This window comes from Erpetoichthys calabaricus, chromosome 9 (genome assembly GCF_900747795.2).
Source record: "Erpetoichthys calabaricus chromosome 9, fErpCal1.3, whole genome shotgun sequence".
In the NCBI taxonomy this organism is placed as follows: Eukaryota; Metazoa; Chordata; class Cladistia; order Polypteriformes; family Polypteridae; genus Erpetoichthys; species Erpetoichthys calabaricus.
The window spans coordinates 49,645,306-49,666,928 of NC_041402.2; the positions used below are offsets into that span (position 1 = coordinate 49,645,306).

The 21,623-nt window shown below is 37.4% G+C and overlaps 1 protein-coding gene across 1 annotated transcript in view; it reads left to right on the forward strand.

Annotated features, from left to right (window-relative positions):
• cmtm4 (CKLF-like MARVEL transmembrane domain containing 4) overlaps positions 1-21,623 on the forward strand; it is a 127,762-nt gene that overhangs the window by 80,461 nt on the left and 25,678 nt on the right. The window contains exon 2 of the mRNA XM_028809628.2: positions 3,764-3,940. Within this exon, the coding sequence (XP_028665461.1) occupies positions 3,764-3,940 (177 nt within the window). The remainder of the gene's footprint in view (positions 1-3,763; positions 3,941-21,623) is intronic.

Consider the following 21,623-nt stretch of genomic DNA (forward strand, 5'->3'; position numbering starts at 1 on the left):
TATGAATGGAGCCAGAATGTTGCACCGGTTGCGATTTGCCATCCTTTCAAAAAGTACGTCTGGATGTCATTCTCAGCGGTTAATGGGACAAGCGCCTAAGAGGGGTTCTGGTGCTGGTCTTGCTGGAGAGCCAAGCATGCTTCTATCCTTGCCTCCGATTCCGTTAGTTACATCTTGACCTGCTGCAATTCAGTTGCGAGGCTTGTGAGGATTGTGTTGAGGTCCTGCTCCTCGGACATCATGAAGTGTGATTCTGCTGACTATACCACTGTAAAACAAGAGAGAGAAGGCACAAAGAGTTGGATGTCCATCCCTTATATTGTACACAATTGCAAGAAAAAATAGCTCCAGACACAGAGACAAGTTTTTCCACACTACACACGTTTATTTGCAATTTGACGTGCCCAAAATACCAGTAAGCACAACACACCAATACCATTCAGTCCCTTCTTGCCGCCAGTCCTTCTCCCTCCACCCCTCCTCAGGCTTTGTCCTGTCCTCCCGACTTTGGCCAATTTAGGGAGTGAGATGGCTCCTTTTTATAGGGTACCTGGACGGACTCACTTGTCTCAATGTGTATGTATACATGTATGCATACATGCATCAGCCAAGTAAGTAAATGTAAATAAAGAAATCTTGCAAGTTGCCAGTCAATAAATCGTGTCCTATTTGAATATCCATGTTTCTGAGATGCACTGAATGCAATGAATCTTCTAAAAGTTAATTAGTACAGGTATTATTCTAATTAACTGTTATTTATTAGATATATGCTAAATCACATGATTTCTGTCTTTTTTCAGCACTTATTCTGTAGCATGGCAGGTGAGAACAGTATAAAACAGTATTTATAGTATATCACAAACCCTAAAAGCTGAACAACATCCAAATATCCTACATCATTTCTTTTAAACTTACATTTTTGTAACTTTTTTTGTGTGGAAGTGGAGAATTCATATGCATCTTAACAGCTCAGAATGAATAGCATAAACATCAGTAAGTTGTCTAATCTCTGGCTAATTCCTTATGTGAGGAGCCATTAGGTTTTAAGTGCTGCTTGAGTACACAATTGTGTACTAATAGGCTAATATTAATGCTCAACTTAAGCCAATAATGAGAAATTTCTCATAGGCTGTTCTTTTTTCACAAAAAGCTATAGTTACAACATTTTAATAAAAAATTACCCATAAAATTTGTATAATTATTGAATTTCTTCAAACAATAATTTCAGTATCTTTGAAGCATTGTTATACTTGAGAAAACGTTTCTTATAACTTTTTCTCAGAGTACAGCAATATTTGGTTAAATAATAATAATAGTAGATACACTTAAAATACTTGTTGTTCTTAGAAAGTCCACTAAACAAAAAAGGCAGTTGAAGATCTGCAACAACTTTGTCTAATCATGTAATATGTACAGTAATCCCTTGCTATATCGCGCTTCGCCTTTCGCGGCTTCACTCCATCGCGGATTTTATATGTAAGCATATTTAAATATATATCGCGGATTTTTTGCTGGTTCGCGGATTTCTGCGGACAATGGGACTTTTAATTTCTGGTACATGCTTCCTCAGTTGGTTTGCCCAGTTGATTTCATACAAGGGACGCTATTGGCAGATGGCTGAGAAGCTACCCGGCTTACTTTTCTGTCTCTCTTGCACTGAGTTTCTCTGATCCTGACGTAGGGGGATTGAGCAGGGGGGCTGTTCGCACACCTAGACGATAAGGACGCTCGTCTAAAAATGCTGAAAGATTATCTTCACGTTGCTATCTTTTGTGCAGCTGCTTCCTGAAAGGACATGCTGCACGGTGCTTCGCATACTTAAAAGCTCGAAGGGCACGTATTGATTTTTGATTGAAAAACAAACTCTGTCTCTCTCTCTTCGTGCTCCTGACGGAGGGGGTTTGAGCTGCCGCCTTTAACAGCTTTGTGCCGCGGTGCTTCGCATACTTAAAAGCAAACAGCCCTATTGATTTGTTTGCTTTCCTCTGTCTTTCTGACAGACTCTGCTCCTGACGCGCACTCCTTAGAAGAGGAAAATATGTTTGCATTCTTTTAATTGTGAGACGGAACTGTCATCTCTGTCTTGTCATGGAGCACAGTTTAAACTTTTGAAAAAGAGACAAATGTTTGTTTGCAGTGTTTGAATAACGTTCCTGTCTCTCTACAACCTCCTGTGTTTCTGCGCAAATCTGTGACCCAAGCATGACAATATAAAAATAACCATATAAACATATGGTTTCTACTTCGCGGATTTTCTTATTTCGCGGGTGGCTCTGGAACGCAACCCCCGCGATGGAGGAGGGATTACTGTATCTTGGTTAAAATGCAGATTAAAATTAAATCTTTGTATTTGTCAGTGTATTGATAAAATATACTAATGTTAAAATGTTCACTATTGCATTGCATGGTTTGTTACCACATGCTGATTATCACATAAATGTAGATCATTAATTTCTAATTAAACTTGTGCTTCATTTTGATTGTGCAAATATAAAAAAAAATAACAAGCTGCATAATTTCTATACAGTGTCATTTTCATTCTCACTTGTAATGTACAACTAAATTGTGAATTGGGGTCAAATTTTCAAGTCCGTAAGTAAACGTATCTTTTACTTTTTCAAAATAGCCAACTGTTAAATAAGGCAACTTAATACTGTAAATATTAGGTGTGTATGGTATGCTGTTACTGAAAAAGTACTGAAAAGCTCCATTTTTAAAACAGTACAGCACCAGCATTTCATTAATTTTGGTAGTAAATAGTAGTTTTCAAGCACCTTGCACTTAGTCGTTTCTAAACACATTCAGAACTCCAAGTATAAATATAATATTTATTACACTGTCAATTTCCATACTGAGGAAAGGATACACATTCTGTTTGCGTAGCATATAACATTGCTGGGGTTTTCATGTAAGCAACAGTACATGCAAAGAATGCTACAGAACTCTGTGAAAGTGATGTGTGGTGAAATATCACAAATATCTCTATTCTCTTGGTATAATCTACATGTCGGGTATCTGTTCATATGCTGTTGCTAGGCAGGGAATGAGGGGAGGTGGCGTGTGGCAGGTCTTCAGTTAAAAAGTTACTTCTTGTTTAAGCATACTCCACTTGCATTCATGAGAGGATTTTCCAGAAGTATTGTATTTAACACAAAATGAGCAAAAGTATGGGTTTGGGGCAGAGCAAAAGATTGGACACATCATATATGTGGTCATGACACACGACACAAATAACTTTTTTTTTTTTAGATGTTTTGATAAAGTTTGTGTTTCTTCAGCATTAGAGCACTGTTGAAGCCTACTGTATCAGAAACTTTATCTCTATTCTCCATGAAAACATGAGAATAAGGATAAGTAACAGATAACAAAAACTTTTTTGGATGTATTATTCATTTAATAGTGCTCTAAATTTTTAATTATACATTGCTGTTTTCTTTTAGCTTAAGACGTTTGTTGTCCTTTAAATTGAGGTTTTACTGAAATAAATTTAAAATGATTAAAAGCTTTAAATGTGCATAATATAATCTACTGTATCTAAAATGTATTCCATAGGTCACATATGTCAGATTTTCTTCAGAAGCTTGAAATGTAAACTTCAGCTGTTATTTTCCATTCCAGAGGAATATATTGTCATCTCAATTGCTCACTTACATTCATTCTCAAATTGTAAAGTAAGCATGGCTATAATGTGTGCTATGTCACAAACTGAAGAAAAGGTGTTTTTTTATGTGCTAAAAGTTGTTTTTTTGTATATTTTTTTCAGGTTTTGTCAATGATGGCTTTCATCTGCATAGAGACCATTATGCAGTGTGCACCTTGTGGAAGTCTATACTTTTTTGAATTTGTGAGCTGTAGTGCATTTGTCGTTACAGGGATTCTTTTGCTAATCTTCAGCCTGAACCTAAACTCTAAACTACCACAGATCAACTGGAGCCTTACAGTAAGCTTTTTCATTTCTTTTTTCATCTTAGATGAGTTTATTATAACTTAGTAAAACTTTATATTTGGATAGAATCTTTTTCCAGAATACTTAGCAAATCTGGTTTTACATATAGTGTTAAGATTACTGGGGCATAGTGCTATATTTAATTAAATGCTGTTTTCTTTCATATTTTTAGTACTGATTCTTAATAAGCCTTGTGTTTAGCTGTGGTTTTGGATATGATACAGAAGCTGTCAAGTTTTGTTTCTTTAGTGCAATCAGAATGCAAATAGATAACACAGTAGCATACTTAGTCTAATCCAATAATACAAGCCTAGGTAGTATGTAAAATACAGGGGTGGGTAAAAGTAGGTTTACAGTTGTTCATATGGAAAAGGCATGCAGGTTATAAGTATTACAATAACTTTATTAACTCAATAGTTTTATTAACTTGGTAAACTGAAAAAAAGAATGTCATAATGGCACAGTGCACTTAGGTACAATCTCATATATATTTTACATAGACACTGTAAACCTACTTTTGCCTACCCCTGCATTTATTTATTTTTTGTAGTATGTGGCTCTCATATTTTTTATTCACACGCTCTTCTTCTTCTTCTGCTTCTTCTTCTTTTGGCTGCTTCTTCTTCTTTTGGCTACTCCTGTTAGGGGTTGCCACAGTGGATCATCTTTTTCCATATCTTCCTGTCCTCTGCGTCTTGTTCTGTTACACCCATCACCTGCATGTCCTCTCTCACCACATCCATAAAACTTCTCTTAGGCCTTCTTCTTTTCCTCTTGCCCGGGAGCTCTATCCTTCACATCCTTTTCCCAATATACCCAGCATCTCTCCTCTGCATATGTCCAAACCAACACAATCTCGCCTCTCTGACTTTCTCCAAACTGTCCAACCTGAGCTGACCCTCTAATGTACTTTTTTTAAATCCTATCCATCCTTGTCACACCCAGTGCAAATCTTGGCATCTTTAACTCTGCCACCTCCAGCTCTGTCTCCTGTTTTCTGGTCAGTGCCACCGTCTCCAACCCATATAACATAGCTGGTCTCACTACTGTCCTGTAGACCTTCCCTTTCACTCTTGCTGATACCCGTCTGTCACAAATTACTCCTGACACTTTTCTCCACCCATTTCATCCTGCCTGCACTCTCTTTTTAACCTCTCTTACACAATCCCCATTACTCTGTACTGTTGATCCCAAGTATTTACACTCATTCATCTTCCTCAACTCTACTCCTTGCATCCTTACCATTCCACTGATTTCCCTCTCATTTACACATTCCTACTGACCTTCATTCCTCTCCTCTCTAGAGCATACAGTAATCCCTCCTCCATCGCGGGGGTTGCGTTCCAGAACCCCACGCGAAAGGTGAAAATCCGCGAAGTAGAAACCATATGTTCATATGGTTATTTTTATATATTTTAAGCCCTTATTAACTCTCCCACACTATTATAAACATTTCCCGCACAATTATACAGCATAAACCCTTTGTATTCTCTTAGATATTAGGTAAGATTCGTTAAAATTATGTATGTAAACACAGTTTATATACAGTAAAACCTAAATATTATTTTAAAGATATCGAACGTCTCCGATATCACATATGTTACAGCCATTACGACAGACAGGCCACCAGCAATAAATACGTACAATGCAAGAAAAATTGTATACAGTAAAATGTGTGTACAGTGACACTAAACTATGTACATGTAATAAGTACTGTACGTAGATAATTAATTATGGTTAGTCACCAACAATGACACGACGACTTGTCTGATAACGATGAGTTTAATTTTACTGCACAACAAAGGATAGTGTTACAGCTCTTCTAAAGGAGCCTCTTCAGGCAACTGTGTAGCACCACCCTTGCTCTTCTTCCAGCACTCTTCAATCCAAATCCCTAAAGCAGATTCCATCCAGACTACTGCCTTATCACGTCCACTTGCAACTCGTTTTGCACCCTGGTTAAAGGACACTGCGGCCGTAGATCTTATATGCTCTTCCTCCTTTTTAAATAAAAAGAATCGTGGACTCATTGATGCCGTATTGGTGTCCTGCAGCGGTGTAGCTGTTCCCTTCCTTCAACATATCCAAAACTTTTACCTTTTCTGCAATCATTTGCATCTTCTGCTGGCACTTGGACACGGCCCCTGAAGCAGTATCAGGAGCACATTAATGCTGAATGAGTGAGATGAGACTTCCTGGTTAATATAGCACTCCGTTGCTGAGCCAATCAGCAGCACACAGGAACTTAACTGCATGCTCTGATTGGGTAGCTTCTCAGCCATCTGCCAATAGCATCTCTTGTATGAAATCAACTGGGCAAACCAACTGAGGAAGCAAGTACCAGAAGTAAAAAGACCCATTGTCCGCAGAAACCCGCGAAGCAGCGAAAAATCCGCGTTATATATTTAGATATGCTTACATATAAAATCCGTGATAGAGTGAAGCCGCGAAAGTCGAAGCGCGATATAGCGAGGGATTACTGTATCTTCACCATTCCAGGGTCTCTTCAACCTGCTCCCTACTCTCTCTACAGATCACAGTGTCATCAGCAAACATCATAGTCCATGGGGATTCCTGTCTAATCTTGTTTGTCAACCTGTCCATCACCATTGCAGATAAGAAAGGGTTCAGAGACGACCCCTGATGTAATCCCACCTCCATGTTGAATGCATCCATCACTCCTAGTGCAGACCTCACCACTGTCACACTTCCCTTGTACATATCCTATACAGCTCTTATGTACTTTTCTTCCACTCCTGACTTCCTCATACAATACCACAACTCCTCTCGAGGCACCCTGTCATATGCTTTCTTTAGGTCCACAAAGACACAATGCAACTCCCTGTGGCCTTCTCTGTACTTCTCCACCAACACCCTCAGAGCAACCATCACATCTGTGGTGCTCTTTCCTGGCATGAAACCATATTGCTGCTCACTAATCATCACCTCCCTTCTTATCCGAGCTTCCACTATTCTTTCCCATAACCTCATGCTGTGGCTCATCAATTTTATCCCCATATAGTTACTAAAGCTCTGCACATCCCCTTATTCTTAAAAATCGGTACCAGCACACTTCTTCTCCACTCTTCAAGCATTCTCTCACTTTCTAAGATTCCATTAAACAATCTAATTAAAAACTTCTCTGCCATCTCTCCTAAAACACCTCCATGCTTCCACAGGTATGTCATCTGGACCAACGGCTTTTCCATTCTTCATCCTCTTCATAGCTGTCCTTACTTCCTCCTTGCTAAACTGTTGCACTTCCTGATTCACTATCGACACATCATCCAACCTTCTCTCTCTCTCATTCTCTTCATTCATCAGCCTCTCAAAGTACTCTTTCCATCTGCTCAATACCCTCTCCTCGCTTGTGAGTATTGTCTACTTTCTGCATCTCTCTGATTATCCTACTTCATCTTCTTTGCCAACCTCTTCCTCTGTAAATTCTCCTGTACTTCACCCTTCCACCACCAGGTTTTCTTTTCCTCCTTCCTCAGTCCAGATGTCGCACCAAGCACTTTTCATGCTGTCACCCTTACTACTTCTGCTGTAGTTGCCCAGCTGTCTGGTAACTCTTCACTGCCACCCAATGCCTCCTCCCTGAATTCAACCTTGCAATCTTCCTTTATCAGCTTCCACCATTTAATCCTTGGCTCTGCCCTCACTTTCCTCCTCTTCTTGATCTCCATTGTCCTTCTACAGACCATCATCATATGCTGCCTAACTACACTTTCCCCTGACACCACTTTGCAGTCTTCAGTCCCCTTCAGTTTTGACTCTTCTGCATAGTATATAATCTACCTATGTGCATCAGCAATTTGAACCCACCTGGCCTTACTTCTCTTCCATTTAGTTTCTTGCATGCACAATATATTAATTTTCCTTCTCTCCATCACATCAGCTAACACTCTCCCCTTACCAGTCATACTGCCAATATTCTAAGTTCCCACCCTCCGTTCTGCTCTCTTCACCTTCCTCCTCTTCTCCTCCTGCTTCCGGACATGTCTCTTCCCTGTTCTTGTCATTCTTCAGCTAACAGGAGGTCAATTTCCCCCAGCACCCTGAGGCTAAGAGTTGTTAACCCGGGCCTCGACCGATTTGGTATGGACATCTGTATTGTTGTCCACATACTGATCTGGCAAAATTTTACACCGGATGCCCTTCCTGATGTAACCCTCCCCATTTACCCAGCTTGACTGGCACGAAGAAACAAACTGGTCTGTGCATCTCCTGTGGCTGGGTTAAATTGCTAAAATAAGCCACTGGCTTATAAAGGCATAATTAAATAAATTATAGTCGAAAAGCAAAAGTGTTAGCTGACTTTCCATGTCTAATGAAAAATTTGTATTAGTGTTTATGCTGAGTCTGCATGAATATACATTTGCAAGGCTTATGTATGTGAATTATTCAATACACTCCAGTTTCTAGGGGAATACTGCTCTGCACTGGGCCATATCATAAAGGTAACTTTACATGCAGTTTATTGCATTAAGTATCCACATACTCTTGTTGCCATGACATACAGTAATGTTTGAAATGTGTGAACCCTTTAAGGTGGTCATTATTTTAGGTATTTTGGAGATATTAATGAAGATCTAGAATAAATAAATATTTCATGCACATAAAAATGGATTTGAACATATACTGTAGATTATTAGACTGATATTTAACAAACCACAAATTGTATGCAAAAGTAAATGAACCCTTTTCAGTAATAATTTAAGACCTTCATTTAGCAGCCATATCTTAACATAATTGTCTCCAATTTAATCAAATTCCAGCCTGTAACATGTTGCTAGAAGGATTTTTCCAACTCTACAAAAAAAATTCTAAACCTTTGAGCTTTATTTTGCATGAGCAGTGCTGTTTAGGTCTTACTACAGCATATCAGTAAGGTTCAGGTCTAGGTTTTGGCCTGGCTATTTCAGGACATTGAACAGTTTCCTCCCAAATGATTCTCTAGTGGACTTAGTTGAATACGTAGGATTGCAGTCTTGTTAAACATTCACTTTAGCCCATCCTGAGATTTCAGACTGATGCTCTGATATTCTTCTCGAGAATTCCTTGTAATATCCCCAGATTCATAATTCCCTTGGAAACGTCATGTTACCCAGGGCCAACAGAATAAAACCATCCTAGTATGAGGACTCACCCTCCACCATACTTCTTCCACCATAGGTTTTTTTGATAGTGGGCTGTAATAGTTCATTGTTAAACATGGGCCGTCATGATGTGCTGGAATAGTTCAGTTTGTACTCATCTGTCCAGAGAACAGATTTCCAAAACTCTTTAGGCTTGTCTGCATGGTTTCTGGCAAATTTCAGATGGGCAGCTTTGTTCTTTTTTGACAGAGGAGGCTTCTTCATGGCGACCCTTCCATGGATGGCATTTCTGTTCAAAGTTTTTCTTCTTGTTGATCTTTGTGCCACAGCTGTAGTAGTGGGGGCTTGTATATCTCAGGATGCTGTTTTAGGGTTTATTCTTTACCTTTTATTATTCTCTTTATGACCTAGGTGAAATTTAATGAAGATGCAGACTTTTTGGCAGGTTGTCATTTTTGAAAACTTCCTTCACTTCTATACTGTTTGCCTAATAGTGGATTTGTTTTTATAAATGGCTTTATAACCTTGTCCAGTTTTTTAAATATACACTACCTTTTTTGTCCATTCTTCTGATGTTTCTTTAGTTTTGAGGCATGATTTTAGACTGGTAGGATGACTAACTAACCAATCTTCTTGTAGTTATTTATGTTTGATCCTCCTTAATCATTATTTCATATAGTCAGTTTTATTTGTTGGCTCAGTTAATTAGTTAGTCCTGTCATTGGCCCACTTGACTAAGATACTATATATTGCTTTGATGCAGATAGAATTTTATTTTATTTGTCCCCGGGGGAAATTTGGCTTTTTAGAGAAACTCTTTAAATAAATAAACACATTAATAGGTACATAAGCAAATAACTAACTAACTAAATAAATAAATACACACAAACACTTTGGTCTGAACACCCGGCAGAATGACTATAAAGCAAGAAAATTAAAATGAAAGAAAGATTCTAACTTGGTTGTCACAGTCACAGCAAGTCATTATGCGGACATCATTATGCAGACATGCTAAGTCATAGAACTAAGGGTTCTCTTATTTTTGAATCTGCACAATTTTTGTATACTTTTTGTATTGTTTTGCTACTTTTTATAGTTTCTTTTAAAACATTCAGATTGGTGAATGATTGTGCTTTGTTTCATTTAAGAGGAGAAACATTATTCAATATGAATTTTGAACTTAAAAAAAGTAAGCTTGAGCAATGGTTTTACAATCTTTCAAGCATGACTAAGTTATTTTTGCTTATGATGCTTTTGTGCTTGACATGCTGTTCCAGTAGCAAACTAAAATATTAAGTGTACAAGCAATTTCTAAATATAGACACAAATATTTTCTTCAAAATATGCGAATGATTGAGCTGCTTAGAGGAAAAAATAGATGTAAAGGAATATTTATATATAAGGGTTTTACTGAAATAAAAAGCACTTAGTCAGGAAAATTCCATTGAGATGAGTAGCAATGGTCATTTTGGTTCTGTAAATAAGTTATTTCCACAGAACCCTAAGTGGATGTTTTTAAAGTGTTTGCAGATGTTGGAAGCTTTTTTTAATACTGCTGTAGAATGTCTGGGCATTATTCTGTTATTCACTACTACTAATGCTACTTACTTTTGAGTAATAATAACAAGCTACTTTCTTCATATTATGTTTTAACGATTTTAAAAAGTACTCTGAGTTTGTTTTCAGTAGTTTTTTACTCAGGAGCTGATTTGTCTTTCTTATTTCAGATTATTCTATAGTAGATGTGTATTCTATTTACAGCACATCTTTTGCAGAATCACAAATCTTTCAAAATATCTAGAAAAAGCAATAAATGTCAGCTATTATATATAGTGAAAGTCAATGCAGAAGCTTGAAAATCTATATCTGTTACTTTTCAGAAGCCAAAAATAACAAAGTCTTTGACTGGCATTACTGTTACGGTAAAATTAATGGGTGAATATTCTCTTTTACAACTACAAATGAGACTTACTTTCATCTCTGGTTGAAAATACAGCCATTTGGAGAAACTGAAAATTGTTTGTGATAATTGAACATACAGCCAATTGAGGCTGCCGTCTGTTGGCAACTTTCCTGTCAACTTGTATTCTGCTGGATAGTTGTGTGTGTTTTTTTTTGTTTTTTGTTTTTTGTTTTTTTTTTAACAAATTATGTTGGAGGCATTTAGAATGACAAGTAACCTTTACACACTTGCTACTTTTATCCTAAGCTGAACATTTATCCTTTTTGATTATTCTAATGCGATGACCGTTATTTAAATATTTTGCTCACTGAAGAGAAAAGCCAAGCAAAATGACACCTTTTATTGGCTAACTAAAAAGATTACAATATGCAAGCTTTCGAAGCAACTCAGGCCCCTTCTTCAGGCAAGATGTAAGGTGTCATTTTGCTTGGCTTTTCTCTACACTCATAATGGCTAACACGGTACAACACCCTTGCTCACTGAATAAACTTATTAAACTAAACAAGCCCTGTTTTACTTTGAGAAGCTAGACAAATAAAAACTAAATTTATTGCAGTCTGGAGTTACATTACTGCCAAAAGTCTGTGTGTGAACGCGGCATGCTTTGCAAATGCACATAGCACTTTTTAAGTATAAGTGGCTCATGTTGAACAAAAGCAATATATTTATCGGATGTTTTGTAGTCTTGTGATTGTTGTAAGTGTTCTTGTGCTGCACAGCTGCCAAAGGTTTATAAGCGAGCACAACACATTTTTTAAAACATTTTAATTTATGAGCATGCACTATGTTTTGTAAGAGCAGGTAGCACATTTTGACAGCAACATGAAAACTTGTAGATCATTTTACTTTTAATGTACCTTATAGGAAAGTTGTTGAAAGCCCTTATAAAAGATAAAAATGAGAATCAACTTTCCAACATGTCATGCTAGCAGTCCACCAATATGGGATTAGAGAGGAAAAACTGTGGTAGAGCATTGAGTAGACAATAAAAGCATTAAGTTCTCATGGGATTTAGGATATACAGTATATGATTTGACTTTAAAATGCTTTCAGCAAGGTTCCCAGTAAGAGACTTGACATCATAGTACATGTGACTAACAGACATGCAGGAATTAGTGGAGAAATGGGAAGAAAAATGGTCTAAACATTGAGTTTAATACAAAATACAAAAATTTTCTCAAAATGTAATTATGCTTAATAATGAATTTGTAGTAAAATTAATTTCCAAATATGAATTTTTGTTGGTTTTTAATGGTAGAGCATTTTATTTGTGTATAAAACTCTGCTTTAGACAGGTCAGGAATAACTGCAACTACAATACTTAAAACTTACTTGGTGTCTTCCCATGTTATCAGCAATTAAAACCTGTCAGAGCCATTGGGATTTCTCCATCCATTGTCAGGAGAACATCTTTCTTATACTTTGCAGCTCACTTATGAATTGATAGCTTTTTTTTTGCTAATAGCCTACTATTCTTGTCAAATCTTGCAGCTGTGATGGCATTGTTAAGCTGAAATCTTTTGTTCTTATTCTGGAACTCATGTTATTCAACTTCACTAATATAACCCTCACTTCCTGACTCCACCTGTTATGCTAGCTGATGAAGATTATATCAAATCAATTTCTATACAAATTGACATTTTCATATACGTTAATATATTTATTGGGCTACCAGCAAAAATATCTTGGGAAAACTTAAAGCAAGCTGGAGATTACAAACAATTACATATTCCTCACATTAAAAATGAATTACAAACTGGATGGCATTACTTCAAGTCCAATTTATTGTCGTGTGAATAATACAGTGACATTCTAGCTTGCATGCTTCCTTAGAACAGTTGACAATAATATACTGTATATACACAAGAGTATAAACAATGTTTGAGTTCTTATGATTTGTTTTCGTGCCATTTTGTTTATATTTGTGACATACTTGTAGGGTTAGGTGAGTGAACCAAGACCTTGCAGTCTTTGACTGAGGTCTCTGTACTAGCTTCCTATTCTGATTAGTTTATATGTAGTCTCCCTTTTACTTTTTTAGCAAGAATCATCAGAGATGCATCAAATGCACACAGCAAATTATATTCTCTTCTTTTTTTTCTTTGTTTTCCAAAGGTCAAGAGAGGCAGGGTTGGAGTCATTTTAGGATTGAACTCAACAATTCCTATTCAGATAAGGAAACTGAAATGGAATTGAATTGGAGTTTCAGGAAGTGGAATTCAATTAAGTGAAATTCTGCCGAATTCCATTTTTTGTTGTTTCGGAGCATTTATTTGGGGTTAAATGTAGGGACATAGATGAGAACTTTATTTATGGTGCCTTACAAATACCAAGTAATGTATGAAAAATAGTGGATGAAATTTAAATAAATAAAACAGAACTGTACATTAACAATTGCTAAATGATGAGTGACACTGGCCATCAGTAAATGAATATACTGTTAATACCATGATTACCGGTCCAATGTGATAAATGCTACCACATGATACAATTATATATATATATATATATATATATATATATATATATATATATATATATATATATATATATATATGTATATATGTATATATGTGTGTGTGTGTATATATATATATATATATATATATATATATATATATAATATACTGTATAATATAAAAAATGTGTGTGTGTGTGTTTGTATGTATATGTGTATGTATATGAATGTATGTATGTGTGTGTGTGTGTGTGTATGTATATATATATATATATATATATATATATATATACAGTGGTGTGAAAAACTATTTGCCCCCTTCCTGATTTCTTATTCTTTTGCATGTTTGTCACACAAAATGTTTCTGATCATCAAACACATTTAACCATTAGTCAAATATAACACAAGTAAACACAAAATGCAGTTTTTAAATGATGGTTTTTATTATTTAGGGAGAAAAAAAATCCAAACCTACATGGCCCTGTGTGAAAAAGTAATTGCCCCCTTGTTAAAAAATAACCTAACTGTGGTGTATCACACCTGAGTTCAATTTCCGTAGCCACCCCCAGGCCTGATTACTGCCACACCTGTTTCAATCAAGAAATCACTTAAATAGGAGCTGCCTGACACAGAGAAGTAGACCAAAAGCACCTCAAAAGCTAGACATCATGCCAAGATCCAAAGAAATTCAGGAACAAATGAGAACAGAAGTAACTGAGCTCTATCAGTCTGGTAAAAGTTATAAAACCATTTCTAAAGCTTTGGGACTCCAGCGAACCACAGTGAGAGCCATTATCCACAAATGGCAAAAACATGGAACAGTGGTGAACCTTCCCAGGAGTGGCCGGCCGACCAAAATTACCCCAAGAGCGCAGAGACGACTCATCCGAGAGGTCACAAAAGACCCCAGGACAACGTCTAAAGAACTGCAGGCCTCACTTGCCTCAATTAAGGTCAGTGTTCACGACTCCACCATAAGAAAGAGACTGGGCAAAAACGGCCTGCATGGCAGATTTCCAAGACGCAAACCACTGTTAAGCAAAAAGAACATTAGGGCTCGTCTCAATTTTGCTAAGAAACATCTCAATGATTGCCAGGACTTTTGGGAAAATACCTTGTGGACTGATGAGTCAAAAGTTGAACTTTTTGGAAGGCAAATGTCCCGTTACATCTGGCGTAAAAGGAACACAGCATTTCAGAAAAAGAACATCATACCAACAGTAAAATATGGTGGTGGTAGTGTGATGGTCTGGGGTTGTTTTGCTGCTTCAGGACCTGGAAGGCTTGCTGTGATAGATGGAACCATGAATTCTACTGTCTACCAAAAAATCCTGAAGGAGAATGTCCGGCCATCTGTTCGTCAACTCAAGCTGAAGCGATCTTGGGTGCTGCAACAGGGCAATGACCCAAAACACACCAGCAAATCCACCTCTGAATGGTTGAAGAAAAACAAAATGAAGACTTTGGAGTGGCCTAGTCAAAGTCCTGACCTGAATCCAATTGAGATGCTATGGCATGACCTTAAAAAGGCGGTTCATGCTAGAAAACCCTCAAATAAAGCTGAATTACAACAATTTTGCAAAGATGAGTGGGCCAAAATTCCTCCAGAGCGCTGTAAAAGACTCATTGCAAGTTATCGCAAACGCTTGATTGCAGTTATTGCTGCTAAGGGTGGCCCAACCAGTTATTAGGTTCAGGGGGCAATTACTTTTTCACACAGGGCCATGTAGGTTTGGATTTTTTTTTCTCCCTAAATAATAAAAACCACCATTTACAAACTGCATTTTGTGTTTACTTGTGTTATATTTGACTAATGGTTAAATGTGTTTGATGATCAGAAACATTTTGTGTGACAAACATGCAAAAGAATAAAAAATCAGGAAGGGGGCAAATAGTTTTTCACACCACTGTATATTATAGTGGAACCTCAGATCACGGCCATAATTTGTTCCAAAACTCTGGTCGTAACCCGATTTGGTTATGACCTGAAGTAATTTCCCCCATAAGATTGTATGTAAATACAATTAATCCGTTCCAGATCGTACGAACTGTATGTAAATATATATTTTTTGGAGATTTTTAAGCACAAATATAGTTAATTATACCATAGAATGCACAGCATAATAGTAAACTAAATGTAAAAACATTGAATAACACTGAGAAAACCTTGAACAACAGAGAAAACTAACATTGCAAGAGTTCACGCTATAGCCTTACGAACCGCTGGCTGTAAACACTTTTTTTAATGAGTTTTAAGCACAGCACAGGGAAAAAAAAAATGAACATTTGAAAAATCCGTAATTTAATAAACCATCAAGAAAACTAACATTGCAACAAATCACGTTATGAACCGATCGCTGTAAACACATTTTTAATGAGTTTTAAGCACTAAACTAACCATAAACAACCAAGTAAACTAACCTTGCATGAGTCGAGTTCTGGCATGAAGGAAGTGAGGAGGAAGAACTAGCCACCTGTAGGATAGTTTTGCAGCAAATCGCCATGAATCTTCCTGGCTTTCTCGCTTAACATTGCCTCACTTACGCTATCCCCTGCAAGTTGCTTCTCGTTCAACCACACTAGCAACAGTTTTTCTACCTCTTCCAGCACTTGAGGCCTCTGCTTGGTTAACACTGTAACTGCTTTTGCAACATCAGCTGCTTTAATGGCCTCTTTCTGCTTTAGAATAGTTGAAATTGTAGATTTTGACTTCTTGAACTCGGCGGCAAGATCACTAAAACGAACGCCACGCTCATACTTTTCAATAATTTCTTTCTTTAATTCGATTTCAATTTTCTTTGACCTTTTCTTCTCACCACTCTTCACTTGCTTAGAAGCCATGGTTACTGCAAAATTAATGCAAAAGCACACAAAATATTGTAGAGCACAAAGAGTACACAGCGAAAGCACGCACGTCTGACCGAGAACAATGCACAGGGAGAGACTGAACACGTGAGGAACTTTATCAGCGCGTACGAACCGGAAGGGAAACGAAATAGAGCACAAAGAGTTCACAGCGAAAGCACGCATGCACGTGCAAGCATGCATGTCTGACCGAGAACAATGCAACACGTGCGAAAATCATCGGCGCGTACAAACCGGAAGGGAAACTGGCTTGTTCGTCAACCGAGTATGTGGTCGTGAACACATGCAAAAGTTTGGCAAACTTTTTGGTCGTAACCTGATTTGTACGTGTTCAGAGACGTTCCACTGTATATATACACAAACATACACACACACATATATATACTGTGTGTGTGTGTGTGTGTGAGATATATTGCATAGTTTACTGTCAAATAATGCAAAGAGTATGTGACACGTGTTTCGCCCTAATTCTGGGCTCCTCAGGCGTACACTCACTGCACCCCCTCTCGGGGATCGAACCTCGGACATCAGCATCAGAGGCGAAGCCTCTTTACATTGCTCCACGGCGTGTGGTTCGTTTATTTAACAGATTGTAGATCGGGGTAATTACATTCATGACATTCGTAGTCTGAATCACAATCATATATATATATATATATATATATATATATATATATATATATATATATATATATAATATTAATATGCATAATGTACAAAACATACGTTACTATTGTTTTTCTTTTATATGTTAGTGATTTATCTGATTTATAATATTTAATGTACTGTAGACTATTTAGAAAATCAAGTCAAATTATCATAGAAAGTAGAATTTCAGAGAATTTATTTGAATTCAGTTCTATTTCGTGACATTCCAATTCTTTTCCCCTTCAGCTGTATGCAATTCTTCCCAATTGTAGGAATTGAATTGGAATTTAACATGCATTTCAATTCATGAATGGTCCCAACCCTGAGGAAAGGTAATGTATGCATAAGCTATACAGTATGCTTTGGGTGCAGTTTCAGCTATCTTATTACAAAAAGGACAACAGTGCTAGAAAAAGTTCAGTGAACAGCTGCAGTATTTATTACAGAACTGCAAGGTATGACCTTAGAGGAATGATTAAAGGAGTTGAATGGTTTCATCTTAAATAAACATTTTAAGATGAGGCATGATAAAGGTATTTAAGATTATGAAAGTAAGCAGTGCGTATGTCTCTGGGTACTTTAAAATTTTGCTCTTTTAGTAAGAAAATTGGAGTGCATATCTGAGTTGCTAAGAGTAAATTTTGCAGAAATGTTTGAACGTGTTTCTGTACAAAGAGTGTTTTAGGTAAAAGTTATAATTTAGCAAGTAGTGTCTTTGAATGTAGGGTCTTGAAAACAACAAATCTAAACAGTAATGTTGGGAACAACAGGTACTTCTACGCAAGTAAGAAACAGTAAAGTTAATATCTATAATAATAAAAGGCAAAGCCCTCACTGACTGACTCACTCACTGACTGACTGACTCACTCATCACTAATTCTACAACTTCCCGTGTAGGTGGAAGGCTGAAATTTGGCAGGCTCATTCCTTACAGCTTACTTACAAAAGTTAGGCAGGTTTCATTTCGAAATTATACGCGTAATGGTCATAACTGGAACATATTTTTTGTCCATACACTGTAATGGAGGAGGCGGAGTCACGTATCGCGTCATCACGCCTCCTACGTAATGACGTGAACTAAAAACAAGGAAGAGATTTACAGCACGAGTCAAACGCGGGGAACGAAGGTAAATGACGTTAATTTTTGACTGTCTTTTAATACTGTGTAAGCATACATATTAACACGTGCAATTAAACGTGTGCATTTACGGGGTGATTTCTCAGGCTTAAAAGCTCGCCTTTTATCAAACGCGGGAACAAAGGTAACTGACGTTGTTCACTGTCTTTTAATACTGTGTAACCATACATATTAACACATGTGCAATTAAACGTGTGCATTTACGGGGTGATTTCTCAGGCTTAAAAGCTCGCCTTTTACTAAAAAGGTAAATGCTAAACTATTTTCAATCAGTTTAATGAAGCGCTCCCGTTAAGGATTGCAATAACATATTCGCGAGATAAAAGAACGAAGTAGGGGGAAATGACGTAAGAGCCGCAAACAGCGAAGAGCAAAAAATTAATTAAACAATTGAGAAGGGAGCGAGTGAAGCATTCAAGCATGTTCATAAGGGAAACAAAGCACGGTGTAAAACGTAACTTTAAATTAAGTTTATTGAAACGCTCCCCCTGCGGATTGCAATAACATATTCGCCAGATAAAAGTTTAATGAGAAGACACGAGGTATAAACGAACCACACGCCGTGGCGCAACGTTAGGGGCAACAGTTTCAACCATTCTATGATCTGCTTCTCGCAACTGAAAGACGGCACATGGCGGATGTTAGCCGACTTGCTGACCGCAACATTAGGGGCTTCAACTCTGGCGCTGACGCCACATCTCAGTGCCAACACTTTCCACACTCTACTTAAAAGACACGCCCTCCTCACTGGACAGTTACAAAGACCAATCAAACTAACGATGACATCAAGTATTACCCAATCAAAAGTAGGAAAGGAGGCATCTTCATAAAATGCGTGTGGGATGATTTGCATGAGACGCTGCTTTAAAAAAAATGATAAAAAAAATACGGGACAAATCCCGTCCAGTATTGATTCAAAACGGGACGCGCAATTTCATTCTCAAATGCGGCACGATTCCGTATTTTAAAGGACGGGTGGCAACCCTACAGTGCCAGGTAACCACCCATACAATCAGATTGTGATTCAGACTAGGAATGCAATGAATGTAATTACCCCGATCTACATACAAGGCGAAAGTCTTGCAACATTCAAAGATGATGGTTTTGGATAATTACACCATACAACATAAAAGAGCTTATGAAGCCTTGAACCGAAAAAAGCAACATCTCAGAGATCGTAAAAAAAAAAAAAGGAGGTAATGTCGTTTTACTCGCTGTAGATTTTATTCAAACATTACCAGTTATTCCACGAGGGAGACCAGCAGATGAACTCAACGCGTGTTTAAAATCCATGCTTCTCCCACGCTCGGTTATATGTCGCGTGTTCTCGGGTAGGTACGCCAAAAAATGTATACATTTAAGCATGTAATGGACAAACAAAAAATGAGGTATACCCGAGGGCACTGCAGTAGTACTTAATCTAACTTTACTTCTTAAATGTTAATGTTTTACTGTTTAATAATTTATACGCTTCTTATATGTTGTTCAAATTCTTTTATCAAAATACCAGTGACAGCGCAATGCACGATAACATGGAGTGAATACACCATACGCATCCGCCCACGGCCGCCCTGGTGTGCGCAGATACGAGTTGATTCTACAATAAAATAAAATAAACATAAAAAGAGTAATACAATCATCACCCATAAAGCGGATAGTAGACGTGACGTACTATATGTGTACCAGATTTCAAGTCAATAGGTGAAACGGTTTGTGAGCTACAGGTGATTTAAAATCCTGGACACACACACAAATTGCCACGGTAGCAAATTACAGAAGAAGATTTTACTGTTTAATAATTTATATTTATATAAAATGTGCTTCTTATATATTACTTCATATTCTCATATGATAATGATGTTAATATTTATATTGATTTCTATGTTATTGAAACTGCATGTATGTGTGTATATGTATATATATATATATATATATATATATATATACTAGCAAAATACCCGCGCTTCGCAGCAGAGAAGTACTGTGTTAAAGAGGTTATGAAAAAAAAAGGAAACATTTTAAAAATAACGTAACATGATTGTCAATGTAATTGTGTTGTCATTGTTATAAGTGTTGCTGTCTTTTTATATATATATATATATATATATATATATATATATATATATATATATATATATTATCTATAATAATAAAAGGCAAAGCCCTCACTGACTGACTGACTGACTGACTGACTGACTGACTGACTCACTCATCACTAATTGTCCAACTTCCCGTGTAGGTGGAAGGCTGAAATTTGGCAGGCTCATTCCTTACAGCTTACTTACAAAAGTTAGGCAGGTTTCATTTCAAAATTATACGCGTAATGGTCATAACTGGAACCTCTTTTTTGTCCATATACTGTAATGGAAGGCAGCAAGATGGCCGTAGGAGACTGAGTTGCGTGTCGCGTCATCACGCCTCCCACGTAATCACGTGAACTGACTGTGAACTCAGTACGTAGAAAAGAAGGAGGAGCCCCAAAGAGCGCTGAAGAAAACACTCATTACACAATTGACAAGGCAGCGAAACAATAAGAAGCGAGTGAGTGACGCATACAAGCATCTTCATAAGACACGAGGTATAAAAAAGCACGGTGTAAACCGTAAGTCTAAATTTACTTTATAGAAACGCTCCCGCTGCCGTTTGCAATACCATATTCGCGAGATACAAGTTTAATGAGAAGACACGAGGTATAAAAAAGCACGGTATAAACCTAACCTTAAATTAACTTTATAGAAACGCTCCCGCTGCCGTTTGCAATGCCATATTCGCGAGATACAAGTTTAATGAGAAGACACGAGGTATAAACGAGAGTTTGCATCACTTTGTAACAGAGTTAAAATTGCTGTAGCGAGAAACTTTTATCTGCCGGGTCTTAGCTAACATTAAATAAACCCGTGGACATCGCAACATCACACAAGAGAGCGGCTCACGTGAAGTGACTGAACGCAGCAGGAGTGATCACTTCCATGAATCAAACCTGTTCAAAAAACACATTACACAATTGATAAAGTAGGAAAAGAATATGAAACAAAGCACGGTATAAACCGTAACTTCAAATTAAGTTTATAGAAACGCTGCCGTTTGCAATACCATATTCGCCCCTGCGAAGCGCGGTGATTTTGCTATATATATTAAACTATTTCAACCATTGTATGATCTGCTTCTCGCAACTGAAAGAGGGCACCGTGGCAGAAGTTAGCCGACTTGCTCACCAACCACAAGCGTTACCTGGTAGGTAACCACCCATACAATCAGATTGTGAATCAGACTACGAATGCCTGCAATGTAATTACCCCGATCTACATGCTGTCAAATGAACGAACCACACGCCGTAGCACAACGTTAGGGGCTTCGCCTCTACGTCCGAGGATCGATTCCAGTAAGGGAGTGCAGTGACTGTGTACTCCTAATGAGCCCACAATTACGGCGAAACACGTGTCGCATACTATGCATCTTCAAAGCACGGTGTAAACAGTAAGTTTAAATTGAGTTTATAGAAA